Raw genomic sequence first — 22,791 nt, 5'->3', positions numbered from 1 at the left:
GCAGTTAGCTTACGACTAGAAATTGAAAAAGAGAGTGAAATCTCAAAAATACCCTTCGCCGTAGTTATAAATTTCATGTGACATCTTGAAAAAGAGCTCCGGTTGAAGACCTTGATATTGTTGGTATTCGTGATCAGTGTAAACCGAACAATCACTGTTAATCTCGTTTGTTGTTGACGCTGCAAAATTACAAAAACCATCTTCCCATGCTAATATCCTGTTTTGTGATTAACTCAATGTTTAACATTAATTCATAATTAAAAATATTCGTTCTATAATCAACTGAAGATATTAGAAACACACAAGATCGTAGATGAAAATATAGTTGAAACAAAGAAGGACAATAATAATATAAGCAAGGAAAACTAATTATAGTATTTTAGAATTGAATAATACTTTTATATAAAAATGACAATAACAAAAATGACACTTAATGAAAACTTTAAGGAAGTGTCTAAAGGATTTACGAATTTTAATTATATTATAGATAAGTAGTTTAATATGGAATTTTAGATAAAAACAAAGATTTATTATTGATAATAATAACGATAATAAATTTTAGCAAGAAGGAAATCATTTAAAATGACAATATATAATTAATATTACATAATATAAAACGGTAATAGAATAATGTACCAATTTCTCCTGTTGCCTCTAGACCTATCATATGTTCCCCCTAGACCATCCCACCTGCAACAATAATACAAAACAAGAACAACATTTTTTTTTTTATTTTCATTTAGTGGACAAAAATTGGAAGTTCCTTTATTTTTCTACAAAAAAGACCTTAAATAGAAAGTTGATTAAAAAATATAGAGATTAATTAATTAAAGAAAGTTAATTATGGTTTACTTGGGTGGAGGATAGTTTCTTGGCAAGATTCTCCAGAAAACTGCATAAACCCATTGAGAATTGTCATGAACGCAGAAACTTCTTAATGTGTGTTGAAGCAGATGTGTTGCTGCTAGCTGGCTTAGCTGCATCTCTCCCATTGCCATTCTCTCTCCTCTCTTTTTCTCTGTAAAATACACACAAATGTGGATATATAACTTTCTCTAAAAGAAGTGAAAACCAGACACCCTTTTCTTCCTTTTATAAGGTCACCTACATGGGTAGTTGGATACCTCACATTTAAACACCTCTCTCTCTCTCTCTCTCTCTCTCTCTATATATATATATATATATATATATATATATATATATATATATATATATATATATATATATATATAATTTACAGAAGAAATGATTTGAAAAGGCCCACAACAACCCACTTTTTTCAAACCTCCATTCATAAACTCCTATCTAGACTGCCTTTATAAATTACCTTCTCTATTCTCTCTTTTGAATACTATGAGTCATCAGTATGACCAAACCTTATAATTCCATACACATCATGACACCAGCTCTATATATATATATATATATATATATATATATATATATATATATATATATATATATATATATATATATATATATATATATATATATAGATACCATATCCCCATCTTTCTTCTGACACACCACTAGGTGCCCAATTCAGTCCCAGGAAAATACAATAAATATATATATATATATATATATATATATATATATATATATATAAAAGTTGAAATAAAAATAAGATTTATTGTTATAAGAGCGATTATGAATTAAAACTAATTATTTGTATTTTTCAGTTTTGATTAATTAAATAATTTAGTTTTTTTGGAACCGGCCAATAGATTAATATATAAAGAGAAAACAGGGAAAATAACAGTAAAAGCCACAAAAAGCTAGTGGCAAAACACAGAAACATAGAAACAGGAACAACACGAAAATAAAACAACATCAAACAAATGAAATGACATGTTAAGAAAACGGGCATTCGGACCAATTTGCCCATGCTAACTCCTTTTTTACCCCTTTTTTTCACCCAAAGAAAGCTCATAGATTTGACAATATCTATGACTTTATCAGTTGGCCGGTTGTTGTTGAAAACTCTATGGTTTCTTGCTTTCCAAATAGACCATAGCATACAGTAACAAATGGCCATAAAAGTCCTTCTTCTTTTTGAACACGATCCCCACATGGCATCGAATTCTAGAATTTGGTTCACCTTATGAAAGTTTCCAGCTTGCACCCCGCACCATCTTAATATCCCTTCTGTGATCGTCGTTGCATAAGAGCATGCCACAAGAGTATGGTCCGGACATTCTTATATCTCCTCACACATCTGACAAGTCAATGATTCCACATATACCCCTTTTTTTGACAGTTCATTTGTGGTTGGAATTCTGCCCTCTAGCACCCTCCAGATGAAGCATGATACTTTCAGTGGTATTTCTTTAAGCCATTAAAAGCTAGAAACAATGGTAGGGGATTTATAGTCCCATTCATTTCTCATGGCGCGCACCGAATAAGAACCATCCGGAGTTAGGCCACATTTCCAGATTTCACCTATGCTATTAATTAATATGAAGGGTAAATTAGTCACACTAACATAACCATTAACTTCATCGCGGTTATGAGATCTCTATAATTATGGTTGCTTACGAAATTTAACAAGATTATTAATTATTTACAATTAAAGAATTTCGGTTGAATACACGTTGAATATATTTAACTTATGTATTTTTCATGTATATTCGATTTATGTATCCAATTTGTCATGTATATTCAATATTGACTATATTCAGTTTGAATATTCTTAATGTATATTTAAATTATGTATTAGATTCTCTATTTATTTTCAACTCGTGTGTTAAAGCATGTATATTCGACTTGTGTATCGAATTCTCCATTTATATTCAACTTGTATATTAAATAATGATTTTGTAAAAAGAAAAACATTCCCCCAAAAACTTCCCCATAAAAGGGTTCAAATTAAACGATCATCAACGTCATATGTTGCAAGCGTTTAGATGCGTAGTTTTGTAAGCATAGTTTTATTTATTTACCTTAGTAATATGTGTTGTGTTTTATTTAAAATTATTTTCCCAAAAACTCTAATAATGACAATGAAAGCTTTCAAAATTTGAATAAACTTAAAACCATGTTAACCCACCACTAATCATTTTGTAATCATGGAAAAATTAAAACAACTATAGAAAGGAAAATATTAAAACCTTTGAAGTCTTTAATTCTAATGTGAGATTGGAAGTTGATGAACATGTCATGAAACTCCAAATAAAAAGCTCTCTATAATGTATCTGTTGGAAATGTTGTCCAAGGTCATTAACCAGTTAGTAATATTTTCAAATAATAATAAGGTCTTTTTGGGCTGGTCTTATGACACAAGTAACATTAAGGAAATGTTGAAAATAAGTTTTTTAACTTATTAAGGATTAATAAATTAATTAAAGATTATTTTGGTAATTAATTATTTATTTTTAAATTAATTAAAGGGATTGAATATTAGGTAATCAAGGAGGTTAATTGGAATATTCTAGAAGCTCCTAGCAAGTTAGGAGTGGTCGATTTTGAGCTATCCATATCCTAGGGATAAAGCTGATTTGAATCAGATAAGGATAAACCTAGAGTTTGATTCCATATAGGATTATATCTATGGCCTATAAACTAAGGACTTAGGATTAAACCCTAAGAGACTTTTGAAGCCTCTTATTTTTGTTCTCCCCCATCACTATACTCTCCATATACGTAAATCATAATCCTCTCTAGGGTTATGGGATTTTCAAATAAACCATAATATGGTTTATTCTTTGTTTGCTTTTGCAGTCGTGGATCTGTCTATATTAAAGGAGTTCTCTTTTGGGCTCTTCATCCTTTGCAAAAGATGTACATTCACATGGTCTAATGATCAAGAGGTATGTAATCTATCTTACTTTTAGTTGATTTTAAAGTACATTGTTAAAATTAGTGAAACCTAGATCCGAGGATGCATGTGCACTTACATAAATCTTTTGATTATTTTTCTACCTTTAGATAATGTACTTGATGCAATAAATCCCTAATAGTGGTATCAGAACAAATAACTTTTAGTTTTTAGCACACTTTATAAAAATGAAAACTAAAAGAAACCTGGATTATCGTAGGGTGTAAAGTCCAAATAACGGATCTTACCAGAGATCAATAGCAAACACAACCACACAAAGCAATAATAGAAGCGAAAAGAGAATAAACCAAGCTTGCACACATTTTATATCAATAAACGTCTGGTACAACTCGATGGAAAACCGTGAACACTAAAGGCATCAACAACCACAAAACATCTGACTAACCCACTATATATAGGGACCACAACCGAGAAGAGTTTACAGCCGTAAGGTGTTTACGGCCGTAAACTCATTACAACCGTAAACTAACCAAAACACACGACTAAAACACTCCATACTATTACATTGCAAAGCCTAGACCAAACCACTAACTTGAGCCCTTCAATCTCCCCCCTGGTTTGGTGCTAGCTTGAAGTTAACCTTTGTTGATCACCATAATGTCTGCCTGCCCCATTGCCCCATTCCACATGCGCTTGTTAAGAATCTCAGCAACCATAGTCATATAAACCTTCGCAGCATCTTCAAAAGTATCCTCTGTCACCAAAATCTAATGGTTGCTTAAGTGATGAATATCCCATTTTCAAAATTGTAACAAATCTCTTCGATGATGTCAGGATGCTCTACTATGACAGATTCAACAGTTTTCATGGATGGAAACCCTTTCTTGACTTGATCTTCAAGGAAGTGCTTAAACTGAGTCGCCTGTGGATTGTTTGTAGGATTAGAGAAAGGAGCTCGAGATAATTCTGACAAATCAACCCTAGTCCATGAACTGAAATCATGACTATCTTTGTAGAGCTCAGAGTTACCACTTTTCCTTAGCACTATCCACATCTTGAGAGGATCATGAAATCCCCATGAAGAGATTCCCGATCTATCACCGAAAGTATCTCTGAATCGAATGACTTCAAGATCAGTCATTGTAATCGCAGGTTCATCCCAAGAAGCATTCTGATTAAGGTTTCTCTTAAACAGGACTTGCCCTTTCTTAGATACTCCCTCTTGTGCATCGCGAATGGTTGCTGAAACATGGGGAGCTTGAGGAGGCTCATCTTCAACACGATTAACAGCTCCTGATGTTTGACCAGTTGGCAAAGAAACTGAAAAAGCTTGAACATGTAGATTAATCTTATGTTCATCAGCTGAAATCTAGTATTTATCACCAAGGTCTTCCTCAAGTTTTCTTTTCAGCTCAAAATAGCTTGAAGTCAATAGATTGAAGTGATCTTGGAGATCGGAAATTTGTTTTGACTTTAGCTCTTTATCCTTAGTAAGATCAGCTACTTGCACACCAAGGTTTGAATTATCAGACTGAAGCTCAGACACTTGAACACTAAGCTTTGAATTTTCAGCTCGAAGTTCTGAAACTTGAATATCAAGCTCAATGTTTTTCTGACTCAGCATCGATATCTCCTTCTATAGCCCTGAGACAGTTAAGTTGTCTCCTCCATAACCACCATCCCCTATAGCAATACCTTTACCGCGAGGAGATGACATTAGGAGTTGCTCCTCAGCCATATGCATAGCCAATCTCACAAAAGCTTCATCACGATCAGATCGAGGAGGAGTAAACCCTGGTGGAATAGAGGAACCACCAACCTCAAAAGTAGTGTCTGGACCCACAGAAAAGAGTTTGGTTGTGGTAAGACTGGGAGTAGTAGCAGTAGTAGGTGGTACTGGGAGGCCGCTAACGAGACTTGCAATTACGTCCCTATGCCTCGGATCCCTTCTTTGTCTTTTCAACAGCGGTTAATCGGATTGTGTCGTTGCAAAATCACTCACAAATGGCTCTGAGGTAGGAGGAACAAAAACAGGAGGTGAACATCCCATAACCGTCTCCATTGGAATGGAAACACTTGCCATTTGACTTGAAGTAGGGGTTGCAGTTTCAAAAACTTCATTTGACTCCCTTGTCTTAGTTGTTAGAAGGACAACATCATCGACATTGTTAAATATAGTGTCAAGATTCTCATTTGACACCAAGTTAGCACTGCTAGCTAAAGAAGCTGTAATGTCATCATGATCAAAACCAGAGAGATCAAGATCATCAAAGGAATCATTGTTGTTGCCATCAACATTTTTTGCAAACTCAACGTGCATTCCTGAATCATCATCTTGAGCAAGATTAGACATTTCGCCATGTTCCTCAGCCACATGAGCGTTAGGGGTAGGAGTATCTTCCTTCTTAGTGCTTTCATCCTCAAATACGTCAATAACAATGTTGTTTGGCGTTGACTTCTCAGAAGATGTAGGCTTAGAGGAGGCCTGGTCAGATGAACCATAAGATTTTGTAGGTTCATCTAGCTCAGTGAACTTTCCAAACTTTTCGAGCGGATATTTTCCTTGAAAAATAAACTTTCCTTTTTGATTATGTTTGATGAGTCGTACAGTGTGAGGACCCAATGATTTCATATCCAGAACATCACCTTCCTTTCGCACATCCGGAAATTGAGTCTCGATGAACAGCTGAAGGAATCAAGGATACAACAAGAAAGTATCCCGAGTTGAAGCTCGAATGTTGACAACAAACTCATCCAAAATGAATCTCGAAAAATTGAACTTTATTCCTGCGGCGAGAGAGACAATGGCACTGGTATTCCTTTGAGAAATCTCATATGCTCCCGATTTCCTCCCTGAAATGCAGCTAACAAATACGTGTGCTAACAATCTCCAATACGGATGTAAAAGTTTCTTCAAAGTTGGAGGTGAAGTGCCTTCATAACTCATTCTCCTCAGAATTCTTTGAGTGTCTTCGTTTCCAATCTCCGTGGGGTAATTAGGTTGATCATCAATCAACAGCGTCTCTCTAATAAAGCTTTCATTAATCACAGTTTCATGACCTTGAACTGTAGCTTTAACAGTAAAGTGACCGTCATCACTCATATACATGCTTGCAGTCGCCCAAAATTCTCTGATTAAGTTTTGATAAACGACATGATTTGCAGTAATAGCAGATGCCAAACAACACTCCCAAAGTCTATGAATCATTGATCGAAGATCCGAATGAACAACTGGAGGATCCGCAAGGACAATAGCAAGATTGTGCATATCCGCAAATTTCAAGTTCGCCATTTTCCTGCACTCAACCATACTAAGTAAGACACGAAAACATGCCAAACGAACAATCAAAATATTTAATTTTAATTTTGATCCCCAAAAAAAATAATGTTAATTGTTTTTTTTATTTAAAAATTTAGGTCAAAAATAAAAAAATAATCATTTAAGTTAAATACAAATTTGGCAGTCAACATATGTTCATGGTCAACAGTAGTTCACGGCCCAAGAATAGGGTTTGCGGCCGTAGAACTGTGTTTATGGCCGATGAACACAAAATTCGATCAAACCATGAAAGATGCATTTAATTAAGAGTGTACTGTCGCAAAATAAAACAATAATCAATCGTAGTTTGCGGCCGCAAGCAATTCGCGGTCATACAGGCGTTTACGGCTCAATAACGGGGTTTGCGGCCCAAGCTTGCGGCCGTACACTCTGTCGCACTGCTTTTTCTCGATTTCTGCTCAAATGACATGGTGAATCACACAATAAACTGCATAATTCTGATCTAGAACTCATTACCTTCGAGATTAACGAATTGGATTTGCAAGATTTGACGAAATTTTTTTGATGAGAGAGAGAGAGTGTCAGAGGTTTGCGGCCGGAATCTTGAGAATGAAGGAGATTCCGGCGGTAAACTCCTTTTATACCCCTTTTTACCATTTATCTGATGATAACTACACAGTATTGAGTAGGGTCCAACACAGTCAAAATTTTTAAAACCAATTCTTTTTGAAGATTTTTACTAAGGTAAAATTAAAATAAAATAAAATTAAAATGACAATAAAAATTTAATTATGTACAATAAACTAAAATTAATAATATTAATAAAAACTTATTAATTTTAATAGCTAAAGATTGAAACAAAATTAATTAAAAATAAAAATAAAAATAAAATTAAAATAAAATAATTTAGCTTTAACTAAAACATAGTCTCAAAAGTTTAACTACTATGACTGAACTTGTGACGCTGAGATCAAAGTTGTTGGACAATCTTATTCCACTTGTCGGTACCCTTATCTTCACATATTCGTCCGATCGATCGTCAGTATTGTGGTCCACTTAAACACACAAAATTTGTGACAATTTTGGAAAATTTTACCAATGACATGATACATGCATATATCTAATTGTAACTTTATTATCATGATTGGCCCTAATTCTTAAATAATTTTTTCTTAAGACCATTTAACTGACTACAACCAGGGATATTGTTGTCCAACTAAATTGAGCAGCGAGATCTACAGACAATATGTATGTGTTCAATTTTAAGTGTACTAGAACGTGTTTCCTGCTTCCTGATATGCCCCAGCCATCAAGAACTTCCAGGGTACTCCTTACACCGGGTGAGCAGACAATCATTCAGAGAGAGGATAGATTTAGAATTCTATTACTTATTGTTTCAGAGGGGTTGATAAGTAGAAGGTTGCATATGCTATGTACCAGGTTGGATTGGAAGTCACACAAAGGAGACAACATATGGCTAACAGATAAGAGAAATTTCATATATATAACATGCAGAGAAATAGAGTTGCATATGTTCTGTACCAGGTTGGATTTGAAGTCACGCAAAGGAGACAACATATGAATAACAGACAGAAAGAAAGAAAACGATTTTCTACAGACCTAATTTATCGGAATTTACCAGTCGCCCCATCCAACCGGAATTAAGGACAAAATCCGCACATCGAGGAAAAGTGAATCCACAGTTCTAGATACGGGTTATTTAATGTAACCGGTAGACTCCCATGTATATCTCCCTGCTCAACCTATCGAGCGTCGTGACATCAGGTTAAACGGATTTGACTAGGTCAAAATTTGTCAAGTCCTTAAATTCATTATGTTCAACTCTTCCTAGTCAAGTCCATTTAAAATCTGTCGTGCCTACCAGCGCATCGAACACAGAGCGTAGATGATTCAACTTAGGTACGTTACGCCGATTCAGATTGCCCTTTATCACTTGCTAATTTCATTTCCCGTCACAACACCTACAAACAAAACTATCAGCAATATTTTTAATTTTCTGAGTTGTTTTTTATTGTTTTTGGATTTTTGAATTTTTAATTGTTGTTGGATTTTTGATTATTTCTCCCCCTAAAATTGTGCATGTGTAACAGCCCGGATTCCCAGATATTATTCATTCTTATAATTGTGGTGAATGTGAGGAGACTCGGCAAGTTGGAGCTCAAACTCGCCGAGTATGATCGCGGCTATGGGCACGGGTTCGCGTCTGGACTCGGCGATTCCAAAAGTGGACTCGGCGAGTCCATGCTGTTTAATGAAACCCTAATTCCCCGGGTTTCGAGCCTATTTAAGGGCACTTATAGCCTCCCATTGCGGCTACCAGTCCATTGAGAGAACCTTAAGAGAGCTAAATCGTTTTGGGAGAGAGGAAGTCACTTTTAGGCCTTTGTATTCATTGTTTAGCAAGAAGAAGGTGGCAATAGCAAGGAGGAGGTGAGATTCCAGCAGATCCAGAGTCCAGAGGCTTCATTTTGAGGTAATAGTTTGAACCTCCTTCAGTTTTAGGGTTGATCTTTAAAGTGAGGGTTTTCTAACCCCTTTGGAGAGTGATTATGTGAAGCAAAAGGTCCCTCTTCGAGTTTATGCCTTGGATCTCTTGGAGCTTTTTGGGTTATTATGGAGTTATTGGACCTAGGTTGTCATTTTTGGGACCAAATCTCCTTTTGATGCCTTGTGGGGGTTATACAAGCATCAAGTTTCGAACTTTACGTGACATTCATGCTTGGGAAGGCAAGATCTATGGTTTGGGGAAGCAGATCTGACCTCAGAAGGTCAATAGAGTTTGTGCATGACAGGAACTCGCCGAGTCGTTCTTGAGACTCGGCGAGTAGGGTTGGGGTTTCACGTAAATTTTTCAGCGAGTAGACTCGCCAGGTTGGGAGATGACCCAGTGAGTCAGGGAGAGTCAATAGGGGGCTGAGTCAAGCCAGAACTCACCGAGTTGTTCTTGAGACTCGGCGAGTTGAGTCGTGGTGGCCCCGCGATTCATGCCAGGTGGAACTCGTCGAGTTAGGTAAGTACTCGACGTGTCAAGAGAGGATCCGAGGGAGTCAGTGAAAACGTATAGACTCGCCGAGTCGCTCTAGTGCACTCGCCGAGTCCGGTCAAAGTTGACCGTTGACCATTGACCAGAGTTGACCAGTGTTGACTTGATAGGGTTAGTCAACCTTAGTTGTGAAAGTGTTAATTAGAGATATATTGTGTTATAGGAGGATTATAGCTCGGGGGATCGAGCGCGAGTGATTTCTGGGATTTGCGAGTTATTGAGATACGCGATGTGAGTCTTCTCACTATACTTTACCTTGAGTAGGTAATCAGAGTTATGTGATAGAGTATTTGTATGCTATATGTTATGTGTTGTACTGCATTATTTCTATGTGATTTATGTTGTGCATGTTTATAGAGTTGGAACCGAAAGGTTCACAGAGATAGAACCAGAGGGTTCACAAAGTAGGGTCCACGGACCCACAGATTTATAGCCTCGAGTGGCTAATATGTGTTATGTGTGGTATTTTGGGGAACTCACTAAGCTTTGTGCTTACAGTGTTTGGTGTTATTTGTTTCAGGTACTAGTGATGACCGTGGAAAGGCGCCGGCTTGATCAGTACACACACACGAGATTTTTATGTTATGAGATCTTTGGATTTTTTTTATATGGCATGGATTGAGTTTCAAACATTGATGTTTTTATGAATATTAAATGAATTATGTTTTTATAAAATGCAAAAAAAAATTGTTTTGAAATTTACGGTGTTACAAGTTGGTATCAGAGCCTTGGTTTGAGGGATTCGAGTACACCTTCAGGCGTATTTGAACTCAAACTGAGGATTTGAGAAGTATTTTCAAAAAGAGTAAAAGATTTTTGGAAAAATGCAGAGCAGCATTGCGTGGACGATCAGTCCGTGCCCGAACGGTGATTTCCCAAAATACCCTCATGTTATGTGATATTGATATGGATATGATGTATTCTCATGCTAGAGTAGGCTAGGTACTCCTATTAGGACTAGAATGGCCTGATTTGTGATGCCTTAGCCTAGGGAGAGGTGAGCTGCTATGAGATGCTTGAGAGTGAGTAGGTAGCAGCGAGGGACTTATGAGAGATCTGATAGAGAGTGGATTATGCATAATAGAGTACTTGGAATTTGGGATCCGAAGAGGAGGACTTGGGGTGTATTCTGATACGGTGCGGACAGTAGTATTGGGCCCGAACTACTGAAAGCATCGGGGCGGTGTACAGCCCAAGTAAGAATCTTAGGAATGCCAAGGATCAAGGAGGAATGAGTTGTCGAGTGTGAGTATGCTCGTATGGATTCTAATTTATCGTATGTTGTATTTCGGAGGTAGATCATGGTGAGGACACATCTTATGCCTGAGAGTAGTGGGGCTAGTGATGAGGAGATCCGCCAGATCATCCATGACGGGGTGGCTGCGGCCATCAGGGCAGAGATACCAGAGATGTTCGGGTCTATTAAGACCACGATGATTGAGACTTTTGACGAGCGTTATGCCGCTTTTTCTGAGGCTGCTGTTGCAGCGGCCACCGCAGCTATTGCTTCCGCGAGGCTGCAGGGTGGTGAGGCGTTGCTGTTCCGAGAGTTCAGCAACACAACACCGCCAGATTTGGATGGGACCCAGGACTCGGTGGCAGCTATGAGATGGATTTCTGACATAGAGGGGTGTTTCTTCACTTGCTCATCTCCTGAGCATTTGAGAGTTCGGTTCGCGCTGAACCAGCTTCGCTTGGGAGTGAAGGACTGGTGGAAGTTTGTGACGGCGCACTTTACGCCTGCTGAGCTTGCGGCAATGACCTGGGAGAGGTTCACTGTCATGTTCCGAGATGAGTACGTTCCCCAGGTGGAGAGGCAGCGTTTGGCCCAGGAGTTTCTGACCCTCAAGCAGGGTACTGAGTCTGTTACGGTGATTACCAGGATGTTCCACGAGAGGGCAATGTTCTGCCTTGAGCACGTGTCCACTGAGCAGGCACGTATGAGCCGATATTTGAGTATTTTGAGGCGAGACATTCGAGAGTTCATGGCGAACTCCTCGTACCGGATATTTGCCGAGCTTCAGGCAAATGCTCGGAAGAGGGAGATTGAGCTAGAGACTCAGGCCAGGGAGGAGGCGGAGTCTCAGGGGAGGGATCGGCGACTGGCACAGTCCCAGCCGGCAGCCAAGCGGGCCAAGCCCGTTGATCCCAAAGCGGGGAGCCAGAAGTGCCGCACTTGTGGAAAGTGAGGCAAGGGTCATGATGGAGTATGTAGAGCTGGATCTTGCTACAAGTGTGGCAAGGAGAGGCATATGGCCAAGGACTGCCCCAAGGGGTTTGCAGTGTGTTTTCACTCCAACCAGACCGGACACCGGAAGGTGGAGTGTCTGCAGTTGCGGGGATCAGCTCAGGGAGCACCTCAGGGATATGCCCCTGCCACCATCAGAGCTACCGAGAGTCGGCCAGTGAAGGCCGATGCGCCGAGTTCACGAGGGAGAGCCTTTCAGTTGACCGCGGAGGAGGTCCGCGCAGCGCCCAATGTCGTGGTTGGTATGTATTGTTTCGTGTATTTATTTTGATGTTGAGATATTATGCTTATATTATGTTATGCGTAGGTATTTTTTTGTGAATTCTGTACCTGCCTTGGTGTTAGTTGACTTGGGTGCGAGTCGGTCTTTTGTATCTTTGGCTTTTAGTCAGCATATCAGTGTTAGTCGTGAGGCATTGAGTCGGCCTTTGAGAGTTTCCATAGCTGACGAGAGGGTGATATATGCCATGGAGGTTCTCCGGGGGTGCGTGTTCGAGATTTTCGGTGTTGAGTTCCCGATTGATTTGGTTCCTATTGCGATAGGTGATGTCTGTGTCATTGTGGGCATGGACTGGTTGAGCAGATTCGGTGCGGTTATTGACTGCGAACGACAGCTGGTGATCATACGAGACCCTAGTGGGGGAGTCCTTACGGTGTACGGCGAGGGTACACGTTCTGGGTCTGCGTTTTGTTCGGCCGCTAGGGTGAGGCATTGTCTTCAGCAGGGCTGTAAGGGTTTTGTGGCGTATGTGATGGATATGCGAGTGGATTCCGGGAGGCCGAGGTCAGTTGAGGAGGTTCCGATAGTGCGTGAGTTCCCGGATGTATTTCCAGAGGAGTTGCCGGGTGTGCCTCCTGTGAGGGAAGTGGAGTTCAGTATCGATTTAGTTCTGGGGGGCCACGCCTATCGCTAAGGTGGCTTATCGCCCTGCACCTCCAGAGATGCAAGAGTTATCCTCGCAGCTTCAGAAGCTGCTGGGAAAGGGGTTTATTCGGCCGAGCAGCTCGCCGTGGGGAGCTCCTATCCTGTTTGTCAAAGAAGAAGGATGGTTCACACCGGATGTGCATTGATTACCAGGAGTTGAACAAGCTGACGGTCAAGAACCGTTACCCGTTGCCGAGGATCGATGATTTGTTCGATCAGTTACTGGGAGCATCTTGGTTCTCCAAGATTGATTTGAGGTCTGGATATCATCAGGTGAGGGTGCGAGATGAGGACATCCAGAAGACAGCGTTCAAGACGCGTTATGGGCATTATGAGTTTGTGGTGATGCCTTTTGGGCTCACCAATGCCCCGGCAGTGTTCATGGATCGCATGAACCGAGTGTGCTGGCCGATGCTGGATCGGTCGGTGATTGTATTCATCGATGACATTTTGGTATATTCGAGATCTAGAGAGTAGCATGAGGAGCATTTGAGGGAGATCCTCGGAGTTCTGAGATCGGAGAGGCTTTATGCAAAATTCTCCAAGTGTGATTTCTGGTTGCGAAAGGTCCAGTTCCTGGGTCATCTCCTTATCCAGGAAGGGATATTGGTCGAACCGGCCAAAGTTGAGGCGATGATGAGTTGGGAGGTGCCGAGGTCACCCTCCGAGATCAGGAGTTCCCTAGGGTTGGCAGGTTATTATCGGAGATTTATCAAGGATTTCTCTAAAATCGCAGTGCTACTCACCAGGTTGACCCGGAAGGGTGTCGCTTTTTCATGGGGCCCCGAGCAGCAGGCCTCCTTTGAGACGCTTCGCCAAAGGTTATGCGAAGCCCCGGTGTTAGCCCTCCCGGAGGGGATGGAGGACTTTGTGGTATACTGTGATGCATCGATCTTGGGGTTGGGAGCGGTGCTGATGCAGAGAGGGCATGTGATAGCATACGCATCGAGGCAGCTGGAACCTCATGAGACGAGGTATCCCACCCATGATCTAGAGTTGGGGGCAGTGGTGTTCGCCCTCAAGATTTGACATCACTATCTGTATGGGGTTCGGTGTACGATATACACGGACCATAAGAGCCTGAAGTATTTGATGGATCAGCCCAACCTAAATATGCGGCAGAGGAGGTGGTTGGATGTGGTCAAGGATTATGATTGTGAGATTTTGTACCATCCGGGCAAGGCTAATGTGGTAGCCGACGCCCTGAGTCGCAAGGCGGAGAGCGCCCCATTGCGAGGTGTATGTTTGCGATTGACCGTGATGGCTCCGGTGTTGGACACCATTCATGGTGCATAGGCTGAGGCCGTGAGATCGGAGAACCAGAAGAGAGAGCGAGTTGTTGGGTTGGTATCAGAGTTCATTACCGATGGTCGGGGGCTTATGACTTTTCAGGGGCGTATATGGGTATCGTTCGTGGGAGGGGCGCGTACCATTTTGATGGAAGAGGCTCATCGTTCGAAATTCTCGATCCATCCTGGGGCCACTAAGATGTATTTGGATTTGAGGAGGGAGTATTGGTGGCCCTGTGTGAAGAGGGATGTTGCGTGGTTTGTTGAGAGGTGCTTAACCTGCCGTAGGGTTAAGGTCGAGCACCAGAGACCGCATGGTATGTTGCAGCCGTTGGAGGTTCCCAAATGGAAGTGGGAACAAATCACCATGGATTTTATCACCAAATTACCAAGGACTGCTAGGGGAATCGATGCAATTTGGGTGATTGTGGACAGGTTGACAAAGAGCGCCCACTTCCTTGCTATTAGTGAGAGCTCATCCGCAAAGAAGTTAGCAGAGATGTACGTGAGGGAAGTGGTATCTCGGCATGGGGTGCCAATCTCGATTGTCTCAGAGCGGGATGTACGTTTCACTTCTAGATTCTAGAAGACGTTTCATGAGGAGTTGGGTACTAGGCTGCATTTTAGTACCGCATATCACCCCCAGACAGACGGACAGAGTGAGCGGACAATTCAGACGCTCGAGGACATGCTCCGGGCATGCGTGTTGGATTTCGGGGGGAGTTGGGATACGTACTTGCCCTTGGCAGAGTTTTCCTACAACAACAGCCATCATTCGAGCATTGGTATGCCGCCCTTTGAGCTGTTGTACGGGAGGAGGTGTATGTTGGATATAGTGTCTAAGTCCATAACTTTATTCAGTATGTACTTGATCCGACCCGGCATGGTCCATTTGGGTTGCATGGCATTGCAATACTTGGATAGTCTAAATGAGAGAATATGACACTTATGAATATTAGTATATTATAAGCTCTAATATATTAATAATAGTATTATTTAATTAGTATTTGATCAAGTATTAATCTAGTATTAATTTGGTGATCAAAGTGAGACTAATTAAATATATAGGGTTGATTATGACAATAATCAAATCTTTTATGGTGGATTAATGATCCATGGTTTATGGGTTATGGATGTAACCATTTGGAGCTCCATGGATATGTTGGATTAGTGTCTAAGTCCATAACTATTTTGGTATGTACTTGACCCGATGGTGCATGGTCCTTTTGGGATGCCTTCACCAAAGCAACTTGATTGGAGAAATAAATAAAGAGAGAGGTTATTATGATTTATTAATATGTTATAAGAATAATATATTAAAGGAGAAATCATATGTGTTTAATTAATATTGGTCAATAATTAATTAAGAATTAATTTTGTGATCAAGTGTAATTAATTAAACTAGAGGGGCTGAATTGTAATAATGTGATAGTTGAAAAATAGGGCAATGGTTATCCTTGTTAAAGGATGGACGAATTCAAGGATAAGGATATCCTTAAAATCATCCAAGGTCCAAGAGATAGGGATTTTCAAGGCTTATCTTATGGTTGCTTGATGGGCAAGTAACTAGATAAGGATAAGGACTGAAACCCTAATCCCAACCATATATAAAGACCCCTAAGGCCTTTGGATTTCGTGCACTTGATCCCTAGAGCATCTAAGGACGAATTTCTACCTCTCTCGTCTCTTTTTATACCTTCTCCACTTGCTTATGGTGTTTGTAAGCCATTAGAGGAGTGACACTTATGACTCTAAGCCTTCCAAAGTCAATTCAAGGAGATTTGGGATTGTTATTGGTACATAACAATCAAGGTAATATCTTAAACCTAATTATATGTTAATATCAATTTCCATATGCTAGAATTAGGGTTTATAGTCTTGGATTCAAAGCACGTACAATAGAGAAACCTAGATCCAAACATTAGGGTTTGTATGAGCACATAGGATGTCTTATGACCAAAACCCATCAGTAGTATCAGAGCCTAGAATGGTTTCAATTGTATTGATGCATTACATGTTCAAAAAAATTCGATTTTTGATGTTCTGGAGGCTGGACTCGCCGAGTCCATGCAGACTCGACGAGTCCAAGCTTGACTCGACGAGTCAACTCGTCAGACAGAGGTATATCCGAGATTTCTTGCTGTTTTTGATTATGGATAGTTACCTTATCATGTTAGATCAATATTAATCCGATTTTATGATATATATATATATATATATATATATGACTATACTTTTGATCTAATTGAAGATATTTATCAATTAATAAGATAATTGTTTCCTTATGTGATAATTGATTAATTATTTTGACTAAATTGATAAATTGTTTTGCAAGAAATCATTAAATAAATCAAATATGGATAATTATGTGATTAATTGTTAATTTAGATTATTTGTTATTTGATCCTTATGTTATGAAAAGTTTCATATATTCCCCTTAGGTTTTATAGTTTAAATTTGAACCCAAAAGTTTCGTTGTTTTGAAATTTAAATAGTTAAAACCCTAAAGTTTTGGAAAAGGTTTCAAAACTTGCCCTCAAGTTTTGGAATTTAAATTTTGATTAAATGGTTTAATTTTGATGTATATTTAAATTCTAAACCCTAATGTGTTGAAATGTTTCAAAACTTGCCCTCAAGTTTTGGAATTTAAAAGTTGATTAAAAGTTTAATTAGGAATGTTAAATTCTAAAACTCTAGTATAGTTTTGAAAAATTTCAAATCACACCGTTATGGTTTTATTAATTAATTAAGGTCTATAATTAAAAGATGTTTAATAAATCCATAAAAGTTTAGGTTTATAGTTTAATTGAATTAAAAGTATAATTGTTAAATTAGACCACCTAGTATTTAGAAAGTATAAAATACAACCTATACTATATATAACATTAAAAGTCTAACATTATATATATGTATGAGTAAAATTCAGTCTTACCGTTAGTAGGCCTCATTCACGAAGCTGGTCTATAAGGGGTGTTTAAGGAAATTGCCTATAAAATGGCGATTGAATGGGTATCCACTCTTACCCACCGCACTCTTGACTAGTGGAGGGCCGTTAGCCGAACGGGTAGGATAGGACGAAACCTTCCATTATAAGTATAATGAATTATTAAAGTAACTAAATGTTTTCATAAAATTCCCAATCTTAGTTACTTAGGCAAAGTGAATTGATGCAATTCCATGAAATTACACTTTGTGCCCTTGCGAAGACGTTAGTGGAGCGTGTGTGGTTTAACAGCACACTAAATGGTTCTAAGAAAAGATAGCAAAGGGTGACTCAGTGTTTGTCATAGTTCGGTGGAGCGTGTGTGGTTTACCGGCACATCGAATAGGTGACTATAACATGTGAGGGCACCATGTAAGTTTGCATGGTTATTCACACCCGCTTTGTGATCCTCTGCATCCCAGTCACAAACTAGAGGGGCATATCGAGATTTAAACATGCCATTGAAAGTTCAATGAATCTCAAAGGATCTAGGAGTTTTCATAGATTTAAAACTTAAATTTTATTTTTTTTTTGTTTTTCGTGGTGGAAATTAGTGAATCGTCATTCACTTACCTTCAAATATTCTGCAATTAGGGTTATGGCATCCCTCTCCCGAGTTGTAGAATATTGTGTTGGGTCCTAGCCTTAGTATCTCATTTGGGTGATTTACTAAGGACTCAATCAATCAACTAACTTGAATTTGTTTTTCTCCCGTTTTGTAGATGTCAAAGTTTGACAACTGTGGTCTTCTCAAATCCCGTGGAACAAGCATTCCACATGAAGATGATATTCTACGATTCGATCGAGGAACAAGAGATCATGCTTCACTTCCTCCTCCTCCTCAAACTATTCTCCCTAACCCACAAGTTCAAAGGCTTGAAAAGTTCAAGATCACTCAAGCCCTTTTGGCAAGTAAACATAAAGAAGGAAAGCCGGTGTGTGCACACGTCCTAGGGATGAAGTCACACATTGATAGGTTAAGAATGTTGGGATCCGTTGTCTGTGAGGAAATGGCTGTTGATTAGGTTCTTCAGTCACTTCCTAACTCATATAGCGAGTTCGTAAGAGAGTAATATATGATGAACTGCGACGTGACCATTATAGATCTCACCTATATGCTTGTTGCTGCTGAATCAGCAATGGTTTGGCACAATAGAAAAGCAATGTTGATTGGTGAATCTGCCTTCGAGAGCTCTATGGATGTAGACAATGGCGACGAAAGACATGTAATGATCAAAAAGTTTGATCATAAGAGAAAGGCAATGTCTGAAGTAATTCCATGTGTTGTTCCAAAAGAGTCAATTTGCTTTTATTGCCAAGAGAGGGGGCATTGGAGACGAAGCTGCCCCATTTACCTAAGAGATCTAAGAGATGGGAGAGTCGAAAAATATGGCTCTAATATAGGTAAAATACATTAACTAACACTTTTAAGCTTCTGTTCTAGATTCTTAATACAAAATGTGATAAGATTACAATTGATGTTTTATAGGATCGAAGAAAAGAAAGGAAGCTTAAGGGAAGAAGTGAGCAGAATCTAACCGTGAAGGAATGAATTTCGATCGCATTTCTTAAAGATTAGATTCTTGAGCTACTACTTAGAGTTAGAATAAGATTGCTACGAAGTATGTATTAGCATAGTTTTTCAATGAGATGCATTGTAAGGACAAATTTTTCCGCAATAAAATAAAATTTTGAGTTTATACTATTGCAATGACGTACGTGAAAAATTGATGTTTGAATGTTTCTATTATTAGCAATAATGGATTGGATTCTTAATTATATTTTTTATGGAAAGTCGAGAATTTACCAAATAGGGAGAGTTTCTCATCGCCCAAGTTTCAATTGGACAGAAACTTGGAATCATGCAACTTGGTTGCACGATGAATGAGAAATTTCATATTTGGAAATTAGACTAATTCATTGACAAAGTGTCAAGTGAAGGACTAGGAGATCGAATAGACAAAGTTGCGTGTTGATCAACTCCACCATAAGAGTAACAAAGATATTTGTCATGATTTACTAAAGGTTTAGTAAATATGATTATACTTACAAGATTAAGTGTAATTCTAAATTGATTGAAAAAGTTTAAATCAATAGCAGAACGAATAAGAAGAATCAAGTAGGCAGAAAGATAAAAGTTTCTCCATTCTAAGAAGAAGGGAGAGTAGCTTTTATGCTTTATGATAGGTCTTAATGATTAAGAACCATATCTCAATTGATCCTCTAAGTGAGTATTAGTACAATTGTATGTCTAAGAAGAGGAATCAAGAATTGAAGAAATGGTTAAATCAAGAAGTCAATCATACTTCGTTTCGAGACAAGTCTTAAAGTTAAGATTGTGACATTGAGTGAAAAGTATCAAGAAGGTTTGTAACATTCATCAAATGTGGAAAGTTGTGATGTCTTGGATAAGACAAAGACCAACTAGACCCATTTATGAAGTGTTTTGATAAAAGCTACACTAACTCTTGAATATTTGTTTGTCAAGAAATGATTGTTGACAAGAGATTCTTATATGTCAAGGAGTCAGTGGGAGTCTTATTGGTCTTGAAAGGTTTCAAGAACAAAGAAAATAGACCTTATCGATCATCACTAGCACACGAGTTGAGGTTTACAACATATCGTGTTGACATTATTTTGTTTCTGTGCCGTTCCAATTGAGTTAACTATGCATGCGATTCCTATGAGTTCTCATTTGAATGCATAAAAGGCAAGGACCTTGATCAATGGAAAGTACATTGATAAGAAAAGGTGAGCTGCTTAACTACTTGGAAGACATGGTGGGCAGCTGTGCTACCATAAAGGCAAGAAATCGAGATCAAGAAAGTTCGGTCCATATGAGTTTGAATTTGTCGTAAACTTTGGTTTTAACAAATTCACATGGATAGGAACAAATACACCATTTAAATCTAAGTGTCATAAGATTTCCTCCTTCATGAAAATGATTGTGAGGAAATTCTTTCACTAAGAAAGATTTAAGAAGATAGTGATTGTAAAATTGCGTTCTCGAATTTGATTATGGTTACGGTATCCCTTTCCACAATTTGAATTGTGAGGTTTGGCAATTAGTCTTAATTGTTTAGACACACATATGAACTATCTAAGGCAAAGGTGTATAAGTTCAAGAAGCCTTGATAAAAGATTATCAAAGCACTAAGTATTAGAAACATGAACTTAAGAAATTCAATAAGCATTGTTTTTCTGAAAGTTAAGATGAATACATGTCGAAGCTAGTGGGAGCATAAGTGTTATGTTTATAGTAATCATCATGATAGTGGGAGCATAAAAGTTATAATTGTATGATTATTAAGGCACGTATTGCAAGTTGTCAATATTAATTATAGAAAACAAGAGTCATTCTTTACAAAGTCGTAAGGATGGAATAGTTGTTTTGCTATAATTAAGGGAGAGAGAATATTATGGTTCATTTCAAATCTAAAGGATTAGGTTGAGAAATGTTAATAAATTTAGTCAAGGGTACATAGTGTGTTCTTAAAATTTCGATTATGATTACGGCATTCCTCTTCATGATTCGAATTTTGAGAACATAGCAAATAAAACATTATGCGTCGTGTCCCATACGCTTCGGGTATAGGATCGATTGCAAATGCTTTGATATTTGACCATTCTAAAATTTTCCAAATGTCGAGCGCATTTAGAGGGAAAAGGGACTAGAATTGGTTTTGACTAAAATAATTAAACAACTATCAAAGGACAATCCAAAGTTCGACGAGGATTGGTCGCTTGTGAGTAGTTGGAAGTATATTATTGGAAAATATTGAAATGTTTCCATATTGGATGGACCATATTGACATTATTATGAACATATAAGATTCTATTAAGAATGAGTTGTCATATGGAAAATATGGAAGCGTGTCCATATTGGGAATTGAATATTGAAAAATCTATGTCTAAGATTAGAAACGTTTATGCAAAAGGATGTTCAAAGGAATGTACTTTGAGTGAGAGACATCATTTCTAAGGAATTGTCTTGTAACAATCTCCGATAGAGAACTTTGTAATATCATTGGCAATAGTCTTTGTGACGTTGGTGCAGTGACATTACAAAAAGGATCATTGCATAAAGTGTTAGAATCTAGCATATTCTATAAATGGCAAGTAATTGATATTCTTACACTTATGAAAAAGGATTTGGAGTTGCGAAATGAGAATGGTTGGAAATGTGTTCAATTTGATCTAGTTCACAAAAGTAAGAACCATAGGTAAACATTGTGTGCATGCTAAGAGCATGGGACAAGTGTAATAATTCAAGTAAGAAGTTGATTACCCGAAACGACAGATAATGAGTAATCGATATGGTGATAAATAAAAGGGGTTTTATTTATACTCAAAGGTTTGAGGCCATATGGGATTAGTATTATTCTTGTGTTTCACATTTGCATGTTTTGACTTCCAGAATAATTGAGTTTATTAAGAATAATCGAATTATTCAAACGGGCCACAGTCGTTCATATGTTGGAAGTAGATATGAATGAAGACTGTCGTGAATTGGTGTGTGGATTGTCTAAAGAGCATTAGACATAAGCAAATGTTTGCTGCAACGTTCATGAGTGCTTATGAATATGATTTGAGCATTGGATTAAACCCACGCTCACTTGGATCACTCCATGGATTGTATCACGAGTGATTGGTGAGACGATAACATCTTATATTCTTGAAACCGAGATGTGTGAGTTGTATCTTGCAAATTGGTTGCACATTGATAATATGCAAACGTACTAGTAACTTGGTGTTATAAAACATATTGGTGTGTGTGATTCGCTGCGTGAGTGCAAGCAAGCACTGTATCAAAGTTTATCCATTCCTTTAATTCAAAGTAGGATAAAAGCGATATCTTTGGGCCCCTCGATGTTTTAGTGATGACAAACGTAAATGCTCGGCCGGGCTAGGGCTAATTTGATTTGTTCAATTAGTCAGTCGTCATCAATCAGAATCGAGATATAGTACAAAGAGAATGATTTGAAATCATATCTCATATGATATCTAGAATGGAGGAATATATGATCCCTTATCTAAGGACACACGTATCTGATATGATCAGAGTTGACAGCGACTTTGGATAGCTACGATTGCAGATCAGGATCTGAAGTCATACGCAGAATAGTTGTTAGACTTATCCAAGTGGGACACTGTTAGACTAGTGTCTAAGTCCATAACTATTTTGGTATGTACTTGACCCGATGGTGCATGGTCCTTTTGGGTT

General features: G+C 38.4%; 1 protein-coding gene across 1 annotated transcript; it reads right to left on the bottom strand.

The window, feature by feature from the left end:
• Positions 1-22: 22 nt before the first annotated feature.
• Positions 23-1,137, bottom strand: LOC111910828 (protein RICE SALT SENSITIVE 3). The gene is made up of 3 exons (XM_052766949.1): positions 853-1,137; positions 637-690; positions 23-217 (listed from the first exon to the last, which is right to left on the bottom strand). Exons 1-3 carry the CDS (start codon positions 996-998, stop codon positions 43-45), a joined length of 375 nt encoding a protein of 124 aa, XP_052622909.1. The 5' UTR covers positions 999-1,137; the 3' UTR covers positions 23-42.
• Between the last annotated feature and the right edge of the window lie 21,654 nt (positions 1,138-22,791).

This window comes from Lactuca sativa, chromosome 8 (genome assembly GCF_002870075.4).
Source record: "Lactuca sativa cultivar Salinas chromosome 8, Lsat_Salinas_v11, whole genome shotgun sequence".
Taxonomy (NCBI): Eukaryota; Viridiplantae; Streptophyta; class Magnoliopsida; order Asterales; family Asteraceae; genus Lactuca; species Lactuca sativa.
Note: the sequence above shows the minus strand (reverse complement) of the source record. Positions and strands in the feature narration are given on the sequence as shown.

What these genes read in the sequence shown, in the direction of transcription:
- LOC111910828 (XM_052766949.1), bottom strand. Translation starts at nt 998, where the DNA reads ATGGCAATGGGAGAGATGCAGCTAAGCCAGCTAGCAGCAACACATCTG. An exon ending in AGAAACTATCCTCCACCCAA is followed by an intron (nt 691 to 852) that starts GTAAACCATAAT and finishes TTATTGTTGCAG; the next exon opens with GTGGGATGGTCTAGGGGGAA. An exon ending in AGAGGCAACAGGAGAAATTG is followed by an intron (nt 218 to 636) that starts GTACATTATTCT and finishes ATCACAAAACAG; the next exon opens with GATATTAGCATGGGAAGATG.